The sequence below is a fragment of the Urocampus carinirostris genome, chromosome 14 (assembly GCF_059441175.1).
Source record: "Urocampus carinirostris isolate Australia breed hairy pipefish chromosome 14, RoL_Ucar_1.0, whole genome shotgun sequence".
Lineage (NCBI taxonomy): Eukaryota > Metazoa > Chordata > Actinopteri > Syngnathiformes > Syngnathidae > Urocampus > Urocampus carinirostris.
This window is the reverse complement of record NC_142362.1, coordinates 30238263-30256885: the sequence shown is the minus strand read 5'-3', so window position 1 is coordinate 30256885 and position 18623 is coordinate 30238263. Positions and strand designations below refer to the sequence as shown.

The 18623-nt window shown below is 40.8% G+C and overlaps 1 protein-coding gene across 2 annotated transcripts in view; it reads left to right on the top strand.

Annotated features, from left to right (window-relative positions):
- The window catches only part of LOC148353155 (anosmin-1), a 121141-nt gene that overhangs the window by 64349 nt on the left and 38169 nt on the right, over positions 1 to 18623 (top strand). For both annotated transcript variants that reach the window (XM_088353102.1, XM_088353103.1), the window contains exons 4-6: positions 1389 to 1611; positions 11819 to 12003; positions 13768 to 13897. In XM_088353102.1, the coding sequence (XP_088209228.1) occupies positions 1389 to 1611; positions 11819 to 12003; positions 13768 to 13897 (538 nt within the window). The remainder of the gene's footprint in view (positions 1 to 1388; positions 1612 to 11818; positions 12004 to 13767; positions 13898 to 18623) is intronic.

The window sequence follows — 18623 nt, the reverse complement described above, 5'->3', positions numbered from 1 at the left end:
ATGTGGACTGCAGCGGCACGCACTTCCGAATACAGATAGAAGTTGAAACGATGGCAACTAGCCAGGATAAATGAAAGAAAATATCCACCAAATAATTGGATCATTTAACATGGAGGGTGAAGTGCAATTTATATGGGACAGTGCGGCTAGCTTACCAGCATGAGCGTGTTGGTGTTATTTGATTGAGGCAACCGTTACTTTGTAAAACGTTTAAAGCAGGGAAAAATTTACTTGGGGACCGCCAGAACTAGAGTCTGAAAGAGGTTGGGCCGGGTTGGGATTTCAAACTCACCAAAAATGACATGTGAGATGTGTCCAATGTCCTTTAAGCTTCAGTTCAACAGCAGTTTCCTTCGACCACGCCAGTAGCCCCTTGTTCCACAAATTAATTGAAATAAAACATTTTCTGATTCGTATGTGAAAAAAACCCATTAATCAAATCAGCCAATTTTTTTTAAACTTAGTGGTGTGTACGCACGGCCATAGGTCAAATCAGAAGGTGGATAGCCAACCGTACTGCATCAATTTTGAGCCCTGTCTTACTGATAAGCCTACATACTTATGTTATGCGGAGTAACATCAACCTTCCTAATTTTTACGGAGGGCCCTAAACTATCATCTTTGAGTTGAGTGCCCTGGTTTAAAGATTTGTATTATTTACAATGTGTATTATTTGACAGCTTGATGTCGCTGTATTGTGCTGAAAGTGCTAAAACGGACACCAAAAAAAGAATACAAACTACAAAGAATTACAGTAATCAAACCGCACCATTTTTCTTCACAATTTGTTGCATAGCCCTTTCACTAGGTTTTTGGTTTTGGGGGTACCTTTAGCAACAATATGGCGGACAATTATGTCAGGTTCCGCTAGGTAAGGAACATGAAAAATAAAACAAATTATTATGAGTATTTTTAATAATTTTTAATAAAATAGTAAATTATTGATTTATTTGGCCATTTATTTAAACCATCTCTTGTTTTGTTATAATGAATGAGATTTGGTTTCCTGCTAAGAGTTGATAAATAATACTCACTGTCCCTTTAAGGATAGATGCAACCAGACAAAAACCTCTACAAATTCTACCCTTTCACTCACCAGTACAATCCCCACCTTTTGAAGCAACACACAGACAAAATAAACATGGGAATGGAACTTTCTGTAAATCCAAACAGAACCAGCATCCCATATGTACGTGTGGGTGTTGGTTAATGTAAATTTTATTTAAGATACATATATAACTATTTGATTCGTGCTGCTTTCCTTTGAAAACTGGCAACATATCCCTGACTCACAGGTGTGTCGTAAATATCAGGTTTTAGTGTATTCAAATTATATTAGTATAAAACTATAATTAATGTTCAATTGCGGTACAATACCTCCTTTCCAGCCTCTCTTCCCCAAGAAACACTATGAGTGCCTCACCAGCTGTGAGTTCCTCAAATCTATCGAGGGCGTAAAACAAGGCGACTGCCCCGCTCCGGAGAAGGCAAGCGGATTTGCGGCGGCCTGCGTGGAAAGCTGCGAGGAAGACGACGAGTGCTCTGCCGTCAAAAAATGCTGCTCAAACGGTTGTGGCCACACTTGCCAGCTGCCCAAAAACCTGTACAAAGGTAAGCATGAGCTAGCTACTGTATTTTCTACACAATTAGGCACATTCACAAATCCCAAATTGGAGAGGGAGAGAGAGAGAGAGAGAGAGAGAGAGAGAGAAAGAGAAAGAGAGAGAGGGAGAGAGAGAGAGAGAGAGAGAGAGAAAACAAAGGCTTGACGAAGGATCGGGACACAAACTTTTAGCGAGATGCAGTAAGGAACATGGAGCAGGTGTCCTGTCACAATACAGTATGAATTGGCATCAGAGATTTCAAGTCAAGGGGTGCTAGCCGATTGGCATCAATCTTGACTGCATCTGTCCGCCCAGTCCCCCACGCCCCCCAATGCCACCTGGCTTGAATCTTGGCTGCCTGAAATGTTCCTTAATGGTGCAGTAAGCATCTGAAGTGCTTGTTGTGCTTCCCTAGATCTTTTTTTTATTTTTTATTTTTTTCCCGAAATGGAATGAGCAAGCAATAAATAAAGCGTGAAGTAGCGAGTAGTCTGTGTATAGCCTTTTCTTTTTGCATTTTCTATATCGATGTTATTCATGTACAAAACAATGTTGCAGTATGTTAAACTTCTTATTCTATGTTCTTTATTGACGGTTCCTGAACACCTGTCTCACTCTTACCTTTTATCCGCCTGGTGGCCAGTAAAACAAATGCATACATAGGCCATATCTAATCTTAAGCAGGGCTGAAATTGTGTAACAAGTCAAGTCAAGTCATGTTTATTTCTATAGCCCTTAATCACAAAGAGTCTCAAAGGGCTGCACAGACCACAGATTATTACAAATTACAGCCTATTATGACACCATCCCCTGATCTAAAACCTACATGAGGGCAAGGAAAAACTCAAAAACCTCAACATGAGGAAAATGAGAAACCTTGAGAAGGGACCGCTCATGAGGTAGTCCCCCTTCCAGGATGACCAGGCTGCAATGGATGTTGCAATAATAAAGAATACACAGATATTGTCAACATAAAATATAGGTTATTCATATGCTATAGAATAGAAGTGTGTTTTAAGCATAGCTTTAAACAGTTCCACTGAGGTTGCAGATCAAATCTGAGGGGGGAGAGCATTCCACAGCACTGGGGCCCGAATGGATCTTTGCGGATCTTTTCCTGGCTCTTGGGATCACTAATACACCAGCATTTTCAGAGCAAAGGCTCCGGACCGGAACAAAAGTTGGGCTTACTCTCCATAAACGCTATTATTATCTATTCATTGTTTGATTTGATGAGAAAACAAACTTACAGTGAAGGGTCGTACATAGCCATCAGTTTTAACAAGATGGCTGGTTTAAGCCACACATTCACACAGATGGTTGATTGGAGCAAAAACCACATTGACAGTGTTTTTTGTGAAAGATTGGCATTTTAAGATGGCCAAAGGCTCGAAAAGGTTGATTCAACTGGATAAGTCTACTGCCCTTTGAGTAGGCTGAGTAAACTAAGTTGTTGTGTTAAGAGTGCGCCTAGTTGTGAACTAAAACATCATCAGCTGTTGCTGTCAGTCGCTCAAGGCCATAACAGAGTGCAGCTGATAGCAAGTCCGCATCGATCTCTGAACGGTGGCCGCCGTGGCCTGCTTTTAATCAAGCTGCTGCAACACAGCTCAATAATGACCAGTGTTGGGCACCTTACTGAAAAAGAGTTACTGTTTAGAGTTAGTAGTTACTTAACTTAACAAGTTAACCAAAATGTGATATTGATTTTTAATCAAAAATAAAGAGTGTGCATTTTACACGAATAGATACTTCTTTCAAACCTTTTTAAACAGTGACCCGTTTTAATGCCTGATATTGTAATGGCAATTAAGTTACGATTATTTACTAGTCACACGTAACAGTACTCGTTACCGAGAAAAGTAATTGCATTGCAGGAGCATGTTCCTTTGTAACGAGCTAGTCCTGTAACTGGTAACGACCGGCAAGTGCACGCAACCTGGAATGCCAGATGGAAAGATCTTTAAAGAAAGACTCCAAAGGTGGATGTCATGCCCCAAGAGGTGAACAGAATGTTAACGTGGAAAGATGAAAAGATCGCTAACCTTGGAACGTTCCAGTGACCGGGTCAACGAAAACCATCCAGCGTGTTTTGGAAACCTTCGAATTCAGCCCCGCCTCTGCCGTCATTGGAAGGAGCGCGTGATGGCTCGCCCTGGCCGCCACGTTTACACAAAATGACGCCGACATTACGGCCGACGTTCCCCTGAATTGTTCTAGTGGCCCCACCGTGTCAAAGGTCTAATTAGTGGCTGATGGTTTAAAGGGTATAATTGTTTCTATGTGTGCACAAGCGGGTCATGCGTGCGCGGCTGTCGCCGTGATGAACCATGATGCTGGAAGCTATTAGCAAACACAAGCTGAGTGAAATGGAGCATTTCCCCCCGGTAAAATCACTCTCAGATGTGTCCGAGTGTGCCTGAGCATCTCAGGACCTCTGAGGTCCATGTGATAAGTAACAAAGACTCATGTTTGTATCTCATAGCATATCATAATATTTTCCCAACGATAAGTAAGTGCGTGTAACTCTTGAATAGTAGTCCCGTTCAGGACTGAAAAAAAAAACCCACGGAAAATTCACGATCCATGTTACCGCTCTGGTTTTCCGTCATAGCGACACACTACAGTATCACATAAGTACAAAGTTTGTTGAAAGCATTACTGAAGGAAAGGTCTTTTTGTTGTACACTAATTATGGCTGGGCGATAAACTGAATTAATTTGATTATTTTGTCATTGTAAAAATGTACAATCAGAAAATCGTCTTAATCACGAGAAGAACTTTAAAAAGTTTTGTAATTACTCAAAGCTGGTGCTGATTCGTAGACTGAATAGTTGATTTTCGAATTCAAGCAAGTTAGGAACAAGCTTGTGAGGTTTTGGTACTGTCACGGTTGCCCATGGCGCCCAATTGGCCCCGCCTGATTGGCGCCAGCTGCGGCTCGTTGACTGATTGGCTTCCCTCTTATTTAGGCTCAGTGCTCTCACTCACCCTTTGTCAGTCCATCAACGAACCTCTGCACCCGCAAGACGTGTGTTTTGATTCTGTCCGGTATCCTGTTTGTGTTTCCTGTCTGGTATCGATCCCGTCTGTTTCGTCCTGTTTTGATATCGGTCTCCAGTGTCTGGTATCCTTCCCGTCCATCTCGTTCTGTCTGATCCCTGTCTCCAGTCTCCTATATCTGTTATTAATTCTTTCAGTCACGTTCTGTCAGACACCATCTGTCTGGTATCGGCTCGTGTAACTGGTATAGATCTCGTTGGTCTCTGGCTTCCTGTTGTTCCACGCCAGACTTCTGTCTTTCTCCTTCCGCCCAGCGATCGCCGAATCACTGGCGATTGTGTCAATGTGCATGACTGCCCCATAGCCGTAAAATAAAACTTGTGTGAGAAACGTTACGCATCTGGGTCCTCCTCCTGTTCCAGTTCTTGACAGGTACGAGCAATATTTCTTAAAGTTTGGGTAACAACAAGTAACCAGTTAATCATGTTTGAAAATCTTCATCAAAAAGCTTTCTTAAGATACATTTTGGGTTCGTCCAGACTGACTGAAAAAAGCAAGATTTAATTTTTTTTAGCTATATGGTCAAGCCCTAACAATAATAATTTCAAGTGCCGTATTTATTTGCGTATAATGCACACTCGTGTGTAACGCGCACCCCTGAATTTTTATTACAAATCAGCATAACAACTAAGTAACAGTGTTGAATAAGTGCGGCCATGATTACAATTATTTTTTGACAATGTAAACTATAAAAACAATACCAACAGAAAATTAGGATTGTATTTATGTAATGTCCTTCAAATTCCTATTCATCATCAGATACACCAAAGAGTTTTCTTTCGTTTCTTCTTTCACTAACATTGGTCTCCGGTACTATAAAAAAAGTGTGATCATGAGATAAAATCGAATGCCTTTTCAAATTTCATCTATATCACTGGTTGTTTAGTGTTTTGGATCCGACACTCACACTACTGCGACCTGGTTTCGATTCCCGTTGCATCCAGTCTTTTCAATTGCTATAGATCTTGACTGATCAATCATTGGACAAATATGGTAACATACTACTCTAAATCTTTGTGTATAATGCACACCCAAACTTATTGTATTGTATTATATTTATTTATTCAGCCAGTATAAACCATAAACATGATATATACAGTTAGTGTTCTTTTTTAGGTTAAAAGAAATTGCGTTATACATGAATAAATATGGTAATTATTTCATAAATGCCTTAATGTCAATGAAGTTATTAGGAAGCTTTAAGAAGTTCATTGTGACATTTAGACAGTTTCTTTGAATTCAATTAGTAAATATAAAGCACTCAATTTACCGGTACAATAAAAATATAATAAACTGTTCATAAATATTGGGACATTAAAAGAGCCCTTGCTAAACATAAATGCTCAAATGGGATAATATTTCTATATCAAATATAAGACTCTTGTTTATCCCTGTATGTAAAAACTTAAATACAATAAATAAATGTCTTGTGGTGAGATTCATATTTCAAACCTAGTCTGAAGCCTTTGCATTCCCTTCTAGTAAAGTGACATTTTACCCATAAAAACATGCTCCGTAGTTCAATCAAGATAATTACTTTGTCATGGGTGTGAATCTTGATCATATTTTACCAGACCAGATTTTGTATCCATCAATTCTTGCATCACAATAGTCCATTGTATAGCATTCATACACAATCCTGACACCCATTTATATTCAGATGTTTTATTTGGCACTGAGTTTCTTCCACTGATTACAATTTACGGTATGACTTCATGGCGCCAGTTCACATTCCTATACCGTGCATGTTTGATGAATTGAACCTCAGGATGTAGCTCCGATCCCAAAAAATAGTTTAAAAAATGAATTTAACTCAACTCAATCTTGTTCATTTAACACTTAAAACGATACAATTAGTTAGAACATATGAAATAATAAAAACTGAAATGAGTTACGGTAATATACGAACTATATGCCGCTACTTTTTTTAGGCTTTCAGACTATTTGACTTATATTATGATGCATTTTAAGTAGGGCGTGAGCCATACTTTGCATAAATAGCCTCAGCAAAATTGACAAAACAGAATTCTCGGCTTACAGTTTTTAACTGTTTTAAGGTAAGCACATTCATACTATTGCACGTACACACAAAATAATATCACTTAAAAGGGAAATAGGACTGCATGGGTCTTGAAAAACGTTTAAAAGGTTGTGGAAAACCTACCTGTTACATATGAAACACTAGTACTAGAAGGTGCTCCAACCTCACAAACATCTGTCTACCTTTTTAAAGGAACAGTGTGTAATATTTAGTGCCTCCAAGTAGTACCAAAAATAAAATTAAGTAAAAATACAACAACATTGATACGAATACTAGGCAAAAATACATAAATAAGTATTCCTATGTTAATTTTTATAAAAAAAAATCATAGGTTGAGTAATTTGTATTTCTTTAACATAGTAAAATTCATACCTAGAGATCGCCACCATGTTTGTCTGGCATCTTGCGAACAAAAAAGTGCAATATTTGACCACTGGACATCGTTGTATTGTGTAGTTCAACCGAAAAATGAATGCTACTAAGCACTAGGGAAAAACAAACTACGAAGACTAAACGTGACCAAACCGCACACAATTTTTTTGCCCAGCCTTTCACAAGGTTTTTGGTTTTGGGGTAACCATAGCAGCAAGATGAGAGAAAATATTGTCAGCCCCCTCTAGGTAAGCCTCATTTTATATGGAATCAATACAACTTTTTTACATATTTTATAGGTATTTTAAAAATGCACATTTAAATGATAGTTTGTGTATTTTTGCTTATTATTCAGGCCAATGTTGTTTATTATTAAATGAATGAAGGTTTTTCACTTCTGGGAAGCGCTTTAACGGGACAACCTTTAATGCCCTGTTAATGATGTGTACTGCGTTATTCTCTGTTGGGAAACAGAATTATGGTATGTTATGAAAACCATGAAATCTCTTTTATAAAATCGTACTTTGTAGATATATCATGTTACAATGTGGGCAGCTGAGGCTTATACTAAGGTGCAGCTCATGTATGTGAAAAAACGTAATGTGACCTATAATCCGGTGCAACGTTTTATTCAGAAATAATATTGATTGTAATTCACCCCTGGACGAGCTTAAAGCATGCACTACAGTTTAGCCATTTGTGCCCTATACTGATGCAACTCGAATGAGCACCTCTCATGCTAATATGACGGGAGAAATGGAGCATAAAATGTAGATGTCAAAATGATTACATTGAATGTAATATAATGAAAGTTAATTAGCATATCTGCCATCTTCTGCCTACTCTGTTTTCCTTCCAATGTCTATGATTAGCTCGGTCCTAACGACAGCTTGCACGTTAGCGGTGGATATGATTATAGCTGGCGATGAAGACGTGGAAGGACCCCCCGTCCCCCCACCCAAATGGCACTCGGACAGCAGGGTTTACGTCATGGTGCCTGGAGTAAGCACGCTGGGGCCATTGAAAGATGAGTGCCGTGTGATTCTTGGGAGTGAGCCCGACGTGAAAGTTATCTTTGGAAGGCGCAAAGCTGCGAGAAAGTGCACTCGATACCCTCCCACGTTTTGCGGAAGAAGCCAGGCAGCGGGCGCAGATGTGCGCCAACGCGGTTTCGTATGACCGCGTGAGAAGACGAGCTGAGGCGGAGGGGAAGAGAGGAATGCTGCGGTCAGTTCGGGCGCGCGTCGTGGTGCAGGAAATGTGACGCGTCGGTCCGTTGGCGCGCGCTAACACCAGGCTGCGAAACCGCAATGCTATGACCCCGAGCTGTACGAATGTTTGACGCTCTTATCGCAGGGACTAAACAAAAGGGCTCGCCCGGCCCTTTATTCATCTTCCAATCTCCTTTTATGAGTTCCAATTTGAAAAAATGCTGTGAACTCAAAACGCCGTCTTGATGACAATGCTCACCAAGGGGCACTGCAGTAGCCTTGAACGTGTCTTGGACGCCAGTGGACCAATATAACATTTTAAGGTACTTAAGGGCTTATTGATGGCACGGTTCAATCTCTTATCTCATTATCACCAAAGCCAGGGCTCTTATTTTCTAGTTAATTCAGTCTTGAATGAGCATTAGGCTGACCTTAATAATGCTCATGTTGACGGTGCAAAGCCGTTGCAGTGCTGCAAGTGAACATGCATGTGAGCAGCTGTTCAACACACCAATGAAGGCAGAAATATCCCACCTTGTCACATTCTAGAGCATGGGTCACCAACATTGATGCAGCTGAGAACTACATCTTTGTTACTTCTGATTAGGGTCACCAGTTTGATATGCATTTATGGAACACCTTTGTTACCGCATACCTGCCAAGTACTACGGTTTTGCCGTAATGAGTACGGTTTTCTTGAACCCAATACAGTGTTACGGTTGGGTCACAAAAACTATGTTTTTTTTTTTGTAAGTCTTCGGTGCCGTCCGTACACTTTGGATTACTTTATATCATATCGTTATGGGTTTTAAAGCACAAAAATGAGTTTATCTGAGGAATCAACTCCTTGCCCTGAAGAATTCTCGCGCCAGCGTGATGAGGGGGCCCTATCGTGGATGCAGTGCCGGAGCTAAGGCTAAGCGGCTAGCGGCGTTATAAGTCTTCTGTACCGTCCGTAATCGTGGTAAATGTTAACTCTATACCAAATAAGACAGACGAACTAGCTGTGCTGGTGAAAAACGTCAAAGCGTACAGGGAGTGCAGTTTGCTGTGTTTTACGGTAACGTGGCTCACGTCTAGCATCTCGGACGCTAACGTGGAGCTACCTGGAGCAACTGGTAGCTGATTATCAATGATAACAAAATAAATGTTTTGTTTCTTATTGTATCAAATATTGAAAAGAAAAGAAAACTATGAGGGTTTTCTATGACATCCCATCTTCAGGCCAACATGTTTCTACCCAGGAACCTTTCGCGTGTTAGGCGAATGTGTTAAGCACTGCACTACGGAAACGTACAAAAAATCTGAATAAAACATATGAGTCAACAGTGATAATTATTAAAATGTGTAAATAACCAAGTTTAATATACTCGTATTAAGGACTAAAATGAAACGATTTCAAACCATTTACAGTACCTTTGCGCGGTGCTTCACTGTCAGACACTCTTACGCCGTTTTCATATTTTGCAATCGATAGTTGTTGTCTCTGTCCCCACTTTTCCTTGCTCTTATTACTAACTCTCTAGGGTCCCCAAAAGGCAATAAAATGCACTAAATCACTATTAAATGAGATGTGGTCCCTCTCAAATACATTGGAACAGCGCCGAACAACACCACGCATCCATGGGCAAATAGGTGGGTGGGGTGGTTCGGGCTGTCTTGTGTTAATTTTGTTTTATGCACATATAAGCCAACTCCATGATTTCTTTATTGTATTTTATAGTTACAAATTTGGTTTATAAGTCAGTATATATGGTACTTTGTTACTATGTTGTTACTTTGTGGTTAATATATTTTTACTAGGCTATTATTAGGAGTTGGGATGTGGTCCATGCTGCGAATTAAAAAAACAGAAAACATTGCAAAATACAAACTAATTTTACCTACTTAGGACAAACCCTTCCGGTTTTGCTCTGTCACACTCCCAATTTATGTCCCTATATCGCAGTTTTTGATGCTCTATTGATGTTTATGAAACTTTTTAACAGTCTTGTTGTCTTTTTTGTAGGCTATATAGCTAATCATGTATGATTCACACTATATGTCACTGTACCTAAGTAATATTCATGCTTCTAGAGCAGGGATCACCAAAATCTTTAAAGCCAAGAACTACTTCTGTGTTACTAAATTGTGAGTTATGCTACCATATGGATATATATTTTAAAAAAAAACAGCAGTCACGTATTTCCAAACTAAATCGAGAAATAAGATCTGAATACTCATTTTCTATACATTGGCTTTGGTTTTGTTTCAGTCTTGTGTGCTTGTTTAGGATAGTAATGGCTGTGGGGAAGAAATACTTTTGGTTTAAGTAATATGTACCGTCTGCCAGATGAGTTCAGTGCCACTGAATAACAGACTTTGCCAAATCAAAGTCTAAAATCAGTAATCATCTTTATTAGCCACTGATCTCATAATCTAGGAAAAAAAACTACAGTCCAAAACATGAAACTGAAACTGAAGCCCCAAACAACACAAGTTGCGTAAAGTCCATCTCGGCCATCTGACTTATTGTTTTGATTTATTACTACTTAACTCACATGCAGCAAATTCTCTCCGTATAATATGTAGTGACAGGCTAGCAAATGAGGCAATGATGCCATCTAAACTAATTTGGTAACAAGCAACTGGCATTAAACGTTAAGTCTTCAGAACTCGATACAAATGGTGTCTTCCAGTCCCTATTTCGCCAGCAAATTTAGTCTCGGATAATAAGTAAACTGATCCTGCTTCTGCTAAAACTAACACTATTAATGGTATTTGCAATGCTGCTCAAATACCACTGTGGCCAAAAAAGACGCTCGAGTTTCACTATACTAACTGGGCTTTTCAATTCGTATCAGGTTTACTTCTCTGATGAGCCGGTCCCGAATACCAAAGCTAGAAGCTGTTCCTCGGTCCAACAGATTTGTAATCATCAGCGCAAAATTTGAGGATACGACACCAGACGAATCAATAGCTCAGTTTTCCCCCCAGATAAGATATGCGCCCCTACCGTGACCTACATGAAAAGAAGTAAATACAGGAAACCCATCATTTTCCTTTGCTGCCTGTTAATCGTTCCGACTGATGCTCTTGATACGCATTCTGCACTTTCTAATGTCATGTTCCAAAATGGTTGACAGCTTATTGACCAAGCAGTCCAATCACTATCTAATTATCGCTGCTCCCATCTTCTACTCCAGAGACAGTAAATTCAATCTTGGATGAGCGTTCATCTGACCTTCTGCTTTTAATAAAGCTCACACATACATGTCAACACAAAGGCCGACTGCAAAGAGTGTGTAACGCGAGCAAAAGTTGACGTTTGCAGCTACTAAAACACGCCATTGCGGCCAAAAGTGTCGCAGTGTGTCACAGTCAAAAGACGGAGCTGTTGACCCTGAGTGTGTATCCCAAATATAACAGTGAGATCATGTCTCGTTCTCAAACGCCCGTGCTGTGTTTTTATGGATTTCCGACTTGCGTTTTTGCGCAAATGAATAAAACGCAACGTTAACTCCCAGACCGCTTTTGTCTTTCTGCAGGCGTCCCTCTAAAACCGAGGAAGGAGCTGGTGTTTGCCGAGTTATCCACGGGCCAGCTGGAGATCCGCTGGTCCTCCAAGTTCAACATCTCGGTGGAACCCGTTCTGTACGTGGTGCAACGGCGCTGGAATTTTGGTATACATCCAAGCGAGGATGACGCCACTCAGTGGGAGACGGTTGCACAGGTGGGTCAACTGTGCAACTACGACCGCAATCATATTCAAGTCAAGAACTTGTACTCTAAGAACATCCTAATTCGGGCCAATAAGCCACTGATTGTCTACTTGGGTGAATTCGGACCAACTACTTTGGTTGTCTGGCATAAAATACCTCCCAAAGATTGCTGATCTGAAACCACTTCCAAAAACTTTTTGGGGTTTAGTTTTTTTACAAGGACTACCAAAATGGAGTCACTTTGTACAAGAAAACCACTTCAAACTTGATTTGCTTTTTTTTTTTCAAATAACCAAATATTTCTATTTTTTCAGATGAGGTTGTAAAGACCTGGCCATTTTGTTTCAAACAACGCTCACCCCAACAAAATTCAACCTTGTATAATGATTATTTCTTTCTTTTTCGAGCATGAAATAGATTTTATCATGTGGCAAATAATAATAAACAAAAGAAACAATAGTTCAAATACATATTTTATTGTAAACACGGGATTTGTACAAAAATTAAACAAAAACGCCTAAAACCAGTTAGGCACAGTGCTTAGTCAGTAGAGCCTTTCATCTTTAAATAAACGATTGTCCATTTTTAGGGACAGGCTAATTAAATGTTTTTTTTTCTTTCACTGTGAACTAAGAACAGGCTCATAATCAACAGTAGAACGGTAAATAAAACAAATATGATGTGCATTTTGTGAAGTACTGGTCAACTGCAAAGTGTGTAACTTAAAGATTTTCACCAGTTTGAACTCAAACGGTTTTGCCAATTGATGTTTTTGATTTTTTAGCATTCTAACAACTGACGTTTGTTTTTCGGACTGCGTGTATTTATTTTGAAAATAAGTTCGTCACACTCGAGCAAAAAGCCCAAACTCTTTTTCATAGTGAAATATAAGCGTATCAAAAGTACAATGCTTTTCATCAAAACTAAGCCTTTACTTGAATCTTACTGAGGCGAGTCAGACTCTCTTTGATTTAACTGTCCGACTCTCTTTAAATGTCACTGCGTCTCTGAGGAAGTGCCATGATAAGCAAGGTGTGTTTTGCAGACTTTGCAAGTCGTTTTTTTTTCCTTCGCCATATCCAGGCTAAAATCATGAACGACTCTTCGAGAGAGATTTTAATCCTCAAGGTTCATACAGGTGCTTGAAGTTCTTGAAAATGCTTGTGTTTTCAAGGCATGTAAACTGCTCGAACTTTGAGGTAAATAGCTTGTAAATGCTTGAAATTAATGCCATGTTTCTCGGCAGTCTGACTCCATAGACTTCGCATTAAATGAAGAAAAATACAACTTTAGAAGAAATGACTTTCTTTGTCTCACACTCACCTAAATACATCGTTAGTGTTGGTGGGATCAATAAAAATAATGATAACGATAATAAAAAATTATTAATATTATCAATAAAATAATGTATAATTTATTCTTTAAATGTTACAGGAAAATTTGGAAAATGGACTTTGAAAGTCCTTAAAAAGTGCTTGAATTTGCCCATGAAAAAGATGTACAAACCTTGAATCATGTAAGATGCCTCTCACACTTCTATTCTGGATTTTTGTCGGGAACCCTCGTGCTAACATGGCTTCAGTGCATCACTGTGCTGCAGCTGTACCAGCAAAAGCTCCGCCTGCTCGGCCATTGCTCAAAGTCACGCCGTCTTTTGAAAGTTTGACGGGAGAGAAACACACAAATGACTGATGTGATGGCGAACCCACGCGGGGGCTGTGACCGAGCACGAACCCTGACCCCTGCCGTTCTCCCCGCTCCCATCTGTCTCTCAGACTGCTGAAGAGAAGGTCCAACTGGCGGACATCAGAGCCAGCAGATGGTACCAGTTCAGAGTGGCGGCCGTCAATGTGCACGGGACACGTGGCTTCACTGCACCAAGCAAACACTTCCGCTCCACGAGAGGTGCGTAACGTACATTTGTTTATTTGTGTGGACTCGCGCACTTAAAATTCTGCTTAAAACCCACTGACCTCTATTTGTTGTGCTTAGAAACTCAGAGTTGCTGGAGCTTTCAAAATTATTTTTACCTGGGAATTTCGGAATATTGTTGATTGGACATTTAAGCCTCTCCCAGATGTAGCTATGAAATTCTATTTTCGACAGAATTCGCTGTGTTGTCCGAGGAAAAAATGGTTCGTGATATTTCGCGAAGTCAACCAGGCATTTAACGCAGTGCGTTTGGATTATAATCAATGTAGTTTGCGCAGGCTAGAGTACAGTGAAGCTCCCAAGGGTCGAACTTACCTCGAGATGACGTCCTTACCAACTAAGAGTACGGACGCTGCCCTACTTACTAACGATTGTCTGTAAGTTGAATTTGTTTGTTAGATTTTCTAGTGCTTTATTTTGTATGGAATTTATCTTTCAGGTTTATTTAAGTATGTTTAAGGCTTGTATAAGTAACCTGTATTGTTTTGAAACAGAAAAATAAACATTTAATAAAGTAATATGTTCTCTAACGTTAGAAAGCAGGCTGAATGATAAAGCATAGTACTGAAAAGCGTGCTAGAGATACAGTGCAGTGTGTATACACACAAACCCGGAAGTAGAAGCCGGATTTTTTCTTCGGGGTGGATGCTGGGTGACCTCTCACAGCGCGGCGAAAAAAAGCACTATAGCACTGTTCTCTACTTGGATAAAGGTGCACACAATACAAAATCTAACATACAGTGATGTCAGGATATTTTTCGACGTCCCGAAAAAAATTATCGTATGTACTGTGTTGAATGTTCGTAAGTAGGGCAGCGTCTGTATCTGCGTTTCTAGCCAAACAGGGTGAAGGAAGGTCACCTGCAGCGCTTACACATGATACATGGATTCAATCGTAAATCTAGAAGGATTCTCCTCAACGAAAGATTCTTTTACAATTTTCAGAAGTACGCTACTTTTTAATAGATTTTGAGGTGTGGAACTGAGACGGTAATCTGTGATGATAAGGGGGTGGTACTAAAGTAATGGTGCCAACCGCTTTAGAACTTAAAAAAGAAGATAAAGAAGGATGCTAATTGCTAAGATAAATCATTGCAGTACATCAACTCTTTAGATTGAAAACTACAACACCAACTTTCCAAACTTCATTAAATTTGGTGAGTTGCTCAAGGTGGTATTGCACGAAATTGGAATATAAAAATCCAGGCTAACTGATGAAGCGCAGTTTGAACTAGTCAGCCCGGTGCATTTTGACTTAATCGCTTGCACATTTGCCGGCTATGTCAAGATGGCTGAAGAAATTTGGAAAAAAATAGACCCCTTGACTTCTTTTAGATTTACGTGGCTCAGTGCATACATTTTTGCCTGCCACACAGGAGGTCAGTGCTCGCTTCCCAATGCAACAGACAACACTTTCTCTTTAAAAGTATTAATTACATGTTTATAACAATGATCACTATGTTGTTACAATATCAATGACATATCAATTGTTTTTTTTAAATATGTTTTATTTATTTCATTGAACCTTTATAAAGAACAAACTTCTCTCTCTTTAATGAGGGTACAGATGCATGTGAATGGAACCTATACAGTAATTATTATATTGCCCCTTTTCAACACTTCATTGATACCATCTTTGCAAGTTTTTGCGTGACTTTTTAGAATCGCAAAAACATTATTGATGGCTAATTTACAAACATTTTAATTTGGGATAACAATGAAACACACAAATTATTTAGCTAGATCGATGATGAATGTGTGCCCTTGTAAACTATTGAATCATAAATATGCTAGCAATTAAAGGCACAGTTTTTCTTAATCCTTGGGTGCATGACCTACCAGAACATACACTCTTCCATAAGTGGGGTTGAAAATTAGGGGCGGGTTACTAATAGTATAAACATGTCCTGAACATGTTTTATGGGGAATACCTGGAATATGACAATATTACAAGTTTTTTATTTGGAAAGAGTTTGAAGAATAACAACCCATGGGTTCATTTTTGAACTTATGCATCAAGGGGTTGAGTATTATTATTTTTTTAAATTAAGACTTAAAATAAGCAGATTTTTGGGATTGTAAAAATGTTAATTTAATTGTCTCTTTCGATAATTAACTACTGTATTTTCTGCACTATAAGGAGTACCCCCCAAAAAATTGTTTTTGTCATGTAATTTCCATACATAAGGCGCACCGGACTATAAGGCGCTACAACAAAACAGTCAGATAGTTCAGTCAAACTTAAGTTTCCGACGGCTCACAAAGAAGCAAATACGTGTCTCAGACACCTATGGACACTGTGTCCGTACAATGTCACCAATCACTCAAATGCGTCATTCCACATATCATTAGGAAGGTTAAACTCTTGGGATACAAGAAATACCAAACATTTCTTAGTTTCTATCTTCTTTTTCACTGGCAACAAAGTAAGAATTTCATTGTGCAGGGAAACGTGGTTGTTTACTGTCAGGAAGGACCAGAACAGAGCAGGAGACCCCAGAGCGTTCGTTACAAGTCTTTTATTTGGGGAAGCGTACAGGGTTAGCGGGAGACGCGATGACCGTCGAACGTCAGCAGCAACGCCGTGAAGACAGCTTCGGGACACGTAGCCAATCGTAGCGTGGGACGGAAGCAGGTCGAGTTTACCGGGACTGAAGAGAAGATCGTAGCGTGGAACGGAAGCAGGTCGGATCGGAGGCATGCAGAATCAGGTAAACAAGTAAAAAAAGACACAGGGAAATCAGGCGAGTCAAACGGGGTAAAAAGTAATCCTCCGACCAAGAGTTCTCCGCGTAACGCGTTTAAAAAGGGAGCATTAACCAATCAGGAAGCACATTCCAGCGCGCCACATGATTACCCCAGGTGGCTCCACTTGGGTAATCATGACAGAACCCCCCCCTCAAGGAACGGCTCCAGAAGTTCCCCAGAAAAAAAAAAATAAACCCACGGCACGTCACAGGGTAACACAGGAAAATCAGGAGAGTCAACTCAGAAGAGTCGGACTCAGGGCGGGCATGTTCAGAAGACTCGAACTCAGGGCGGACATGTTCAGAAGACTCGGACTCAGGGCGGACATGTTCAGAAGACTCGGACTCAGGGCGGACATGTTCAGAAGACTCGGACTCAGGGCGGACATGTTCAGAAGACTCGGACTCAGGGCGGACATGTTCAGAAGACTCGGACTCAGGGCGGACATGTTCAGAAGACTCGGACTCAGGGCGGGCAGGTTCAGAAGAGTCGGACTCAGGGCGGGCAGGTTCCGAAGAGTCGGACTCAGGGCGGGCAGGTTCAGAAGAGTCGGACTCAGGGCGGGCAGATTCAGAAGAATCGGACTCAGGGCGGGCAGATTCAGAAGAGTCGGACTCAGGGCGGTCAGATTCAGAAGAGTCGGACTCAGGGCGGGCAGATTCAGAAGAGTCGGACTCAGGGCGGGCAGATTCAGAAGAGTCGGACTCAGGGCGGGCAGGCAGCGGAGTCGAAGTCGAACAGGCAGGCATGGGAGTCGAACAGGCAGGCATGGGAGTCGAACAGGCAGGAATGGGAGTCGAACAGGCAGGCATGGGAGTCGAACAGGCAGGCATGGGAGTCGAACAGGCAGGCATGGGAGTCGAACAGGCAGGCATGCGGCCGGAGGTGCCTTAGCCAATTTTGCCACGTCGGAAAGGACTTTTTTTTTTGGTTTGAACAAATTTATTGACACTAAAAACAGAAAACAATCATGACAATCTCAACAGCAATTAAGCACATTCACAATATTATATTCCAATATTACGTTTTTAACAGCAAACACAAAGTGAGGTTTGAACAAACCTTCTCGAAAATCAAACATATTCACAATTTCATTATACAACATCTTTGTTAGTGTCAATAGATCCGTCCAGGCCAAAGTCGATTGTCCTCGGTCTGAACAAATCCACTGACACCAACAGCAGCAAAACACAGCCATCAAGCATATTCACAATTTTTTTATATCTGACAATATGACGTGACGATATGACGTTTTAACATTTTTTCCTGACATTTTCAACATCAATTAAACAATTTCAGAGTTATTTTCTTTTAACAGTAGTTAACCAGCGTGTAAAAGGCAATACTATTGTGCAAGGGCATAGCTCTGCCATCCCACCCTCCCAAGCAGCATTCTTCCAGTCCTCTGTGTGGGTCCTCTCCCTTCTGCGTGGGTCCTCTCCCTTCTGGGTTCCACAACCCAGGCCGTTGCTGCCGGGACTCCCACAGTGTAGCTCCGGCTCGCCGAACTGCACATTCTGAAGGAATTGCGCTGCTGATTCAGGCTTTCATAGTGGTCAGGGAGCAAATGTACGAACGCTGGGTCCATTCTGGTCGGAGGATTCTGTCAGGAAGGACCAGAACAGAGCAGGAGACCCCAGAGCGTTCGTTACAAGTCTTTTATTTGGGGAAGCGTACAGGGTTAGCGGGAGACGCGATGACCGTCGAACGTCAGCAGCAACGCCGTGAAGACAGCTTCGGGACACGTAGCCAATCGTAGCGTGGGACGGAAGCAGGTCGAGTTTACCGGGACTGAAGAGAAGATCGTAGCGTGGAACAGAAGCAGGTCGGATCGGAGGCATGCAGAATCAGGTAAACAAGTAAAAAAAGACACAGGGAAAGCAGGCGAGTCAAACGGGGTAAAAAGTAATCCTCCGACCAAGAGTTCTCCGCGTAACGCGTTTAAAAAGGG